At 39.6% G+C, this 3,244-nt stretch overlaps 1 protein-coding gene across 1 annotated transcript; it reads right to left on the bottom strand.

The window, feature by feature from the left end:
• Positions 1-1,147: 1,147 nt before the first annotated feature.
• Positions 1,148-3,044, bottom strand: exosc4 (exosome component 4). Its single transcript, XM_055203923.2, has 3 exons — positions 2,801-3,044; positions 1,816-2,022; positions 1,148-1,729 (listed from the first exon to the last, which is right to left on the bottom strand). Exons 1-3 carry the CDS (start codon positions 2,969-2,971, stop codon positions 1,370-1,372), a joined length of 738 nt encoding a protein of 245 aa, XP_055059898.1. The 5' UTR covers positions 2,972-3,044; the 3' UTR covers positions 1,148-1,369.
• Between the last annotated feature and the right edge of the window lie 200 nt (positions 3,045-3,244).

Below are 3,244 nucleotides of genomic sequence, written 5' to 3'. Positions count from 1 at the left end.
TAGTTTAAAGTTAACAGTATAAAAATTTAGGCAGAGATTACCATTTTAACAACAATACCAACCGTGCTTTTTAAAACAATGTGGCTGCGTCCAAAATCGCATACTGTGACATTAGGCACTGAATTAGTTGAAGTACCTACTGATCGATTGTTAAAACAGAGGTACTAAATAGTATGAATATGGATAGTATGAATGAATGTGGACGTACTACATTCGCCATGTTGAAACATCACGTGACATACGTCATCACAACAACAAGTTAGTCGTTAACTGGTATGACATTAAACTAGCACAATTTAACAACAAGGGACAGCTGTATTTGCATTTGAATAGAGCTGCGTTACCGCTTTTGGACATTTTTTAATAAAGCAACGCCCCTCTGTCGTCTTCTTCGTTGGATAACCCATCTCCCGTGGGCTCATGAGATAGCAAAGTGTCCATCGAATAAACACTTTGGGACTTTCTGGAAGTAGTAGGTTATCCAGGTACTTTTCGCCTACCGTTTTTGAAATTCCGTATTTTTCGGTCTATAAGCCGCGTTTTTTTTCTTAACTTGGCTGGTGCTGCGTCTTATAGTCAGGTGCGCCTTGTAAGTCAGTATGAATTAATTTTGACATTTATGAGGCAAGAGACAACATTACCGTCTACAGCCGTGAGAGTCCGCCATATGCTGCTTCTGTATTTATGTAATTTAATGGATTCTGTAATGTGGAATGACGAGTATGCGAACTTCAGGCTAGTTGGCTTGTTTGGTTAATTTAGCCAATTCAACCTTCCAGGTAAGTTTTGTATGCTATGGTTTCTCTGCTTATAGTCCGGAAAGTACGGTACTATGAATTCGGAAAATACTACTGCTTTATGCCTACTACAAAGTATGGATGTAGGTGGTTTCGGACGCAGCCTGAGCTTTGTAAAAATCGATGTGTTTCAGGAAAGCGGGGTAAATCCTAAAAATTATATTTTTTGAACCTTAAATAATGTAAACGCACACCAAATACACAAACTAATTTAGCAACGTCATATGACCCCTTTAATGCAAAATGCAACTTTATATAACAGCCATTTTCGGTCAAGTAGTCTGTTTACTGTGCGTTACCTGATGGTTTAGTTTGATCTATAATCACAAAGGGGAAACTGTTATCAACTGTTTAACATACAAAAAGCATTTTATTGCAATTGTTTTTTTAATTAAACCCAAGAACATTTTTGTTGGGGAAAAAGTAAAAAGTTATTTTAGAGATTATACAATGTCTCTGCTAGAAACAGATGTAAAAATCTGTCAAATTGATGTAAAGCCATGTTTGTGGTAGAATATGCTCCTTCAATGAATACAGTAACTCTAGTAAAATCCAGAGCATCAGTTTAATCCTCAGTCACTTGTCAGAACCGAAACCTCCTTTAGATGTTGGCTCACAACGTCATCTATGACTTTATTAAGACGTTTACACGCCGTCATTGCCGCCTCCATTAATGTGTCCAAGTGGTCCTCGTGGAGCCGGGCGTCCATCTGCAGAAGGGCGATGTTTCCACTGCGGGGCAGCAGGGCCAATGACAGCGACGTGCCTCCTCCGCTCTCTTCCACATGACTAAGATCCGCCAGCGGTGTCTCTTCCACAAACCCGGCAGTGCAGGCACACACATAGTCGCGCATGGGAATGCCAGCATCCACCAGAGCCAAAGTGGCAGCATTTACACATGCACTGTAGTTTCCACCATCCGCCTGCAGAATCTAAAGATCCGGATGAGAGACGCAATAAATAAGAGATGCGTTCACTTTTTGCATGAATGAATTGAGTGAATTCTTGGTGTATGTACCTTTACGTAAATGTCGATTTGGGAACGTGGGTAAAGCTCGGTGAGAACCGCAGCTTCAAAGGTTTGTTTTAAGTGAATACTCATCTCACTGGACTTGCGGTCACCGTGTGGACGTCTCTTCCTCTCCGCCGTGCTGAATGTGGCCATGCTGTACTGACAGTTAATGACTGCACGGTCGTGCATGGATTTACTGCGAGAACCTCGTGTCTACAAGGAGAGATGAGATATTGAAACATTGATTAGCTTTATGACAAAGTAAGGGAGGCAGTATTTCTTGTAGTTCAGTTGGTACACCATTGCATTAGCAGCGCAAGGTCATGGGTTCGAACCCCAGGGATAACACATACAGACAAACTATATAAATTCAATGTACTGCATATAATATGCATAAATATAGATGTAGTAAATAAAAACACATTAAAAGTGAGTTTATAGTGATTTATGTAGTAGAGTTTGTGTGCTGTGCAACAGTTTTTAGATGAAATATGACAAAAATACTTTAGGAAAATTAACTATGGTGAAGTAGCCATTTTTTTAATTAAAATATCATTTGTATTACTATAGTTTTGAAAACAAATGCCATGGTTACTATAAAACCATGGTTAATTTTCTTAAGGAATTTCTTAAGGTCTTTATTAAGTGATCTATACATTTTGACCGAGCATAATAAAGCGAATGTGCGTACTTCGAATTACTCTATGTATAATAATCAATAAAATGCTAAATGTATATAAAATTAACAAATAATAAATATAATATCCAGCAGTCTTGTTTATCATGATGAATGTAAAGTAAATCAAAAGCACTGCTACTCGTGCTCAAATGTCTCACACATGGACATGTTTGAATTCATGCGGAGCTGCGCAGACCTATCGGTTGATGACATCAAAGCACCGCGAGAATGGCGGTTAGCACTGCTTTAGATTTGCTCTCGCGGTACTTTGATGTCATTTTTCAAATGGTCTGCGGAGCACTCTTCACTCACCTCATGTGGTCCATACACCACCGCTAGCGCCTTCGTGTTTCCCTGCTCCAGATAAGCAGAACCGTCTGCCTGAGCAAACACACTCATACGAGCCTGGACTTTACGCAGCTCGGTAGCTTTTCGTCCATCTACCCTGTATCCTTGATCTGACAATAACTCAAGCCCTGCCATTGATCACTGACAGCTAAATTCTACACAAACCAGCGCGTGATCTTCTCCTTCTTTTGGATTTTATGGCGGGTTGCAAACCAACTGAAAAAGTGCATAGCGCCATCTACTGTACTGGAGTGTGACGAGGATGATCCTGCAGATCTATTAACGTTACTTTATTTAATACATTAACGCTGTGTTTTTAAAAACCTCCAGTCTTCTAGTTTTTGTCCCTTCATTTAAAATATTGTGAATTTTGTAATACCAGAGGCTTGTACGTTTTTCTTTTGTTGA

The sequence above is a fragment of the Misgurnus anguillicaudatus genome, chromosome 2, assembly GCF_027580225.2.
Source record: "Misgurnus anguillicaudatus chromosome 2, ASM2758022v2, whole genome shotgun sequence".
In the NCBI taxonomy this organism is placed as follows: Eukaryota; Metazoa; Chordata; class Actinopteri; order Cypriniformes; family Cobitidae; genus Misgurnus; species Misgurnus anguillicaudatus.
The sequence above is the reverse complement of the archived record's forward strand: the minus strand, read 5'-3'. Positions and strand labels throughout refer to the sequence as shown.

Bases quoted from the DNA above. Each gene is read 5' to 3' on its own strand.
- exosc4 (XM_055203923.2), bottom strand. From the start codon at position 2,971: ATGGCAGGGCTTGAGTTATTGTCAGATCAAGGATACAGGGTAGATGGA. The intron at 2,023-2,800 runs GTGAGTGAAGAG...CTCTCCTTGTAG, and splicing joins TGGTGTATGGACCACATGAG to ACACGAGGTTCTCGCAGTAA. The intron at 1,730-1,815 runs GTACATACACCA...CCGGATCTTTAG, and splicing joins AAATCGACATTTACGTAAAG to ATTCTGCAGGCGGATGGTGG.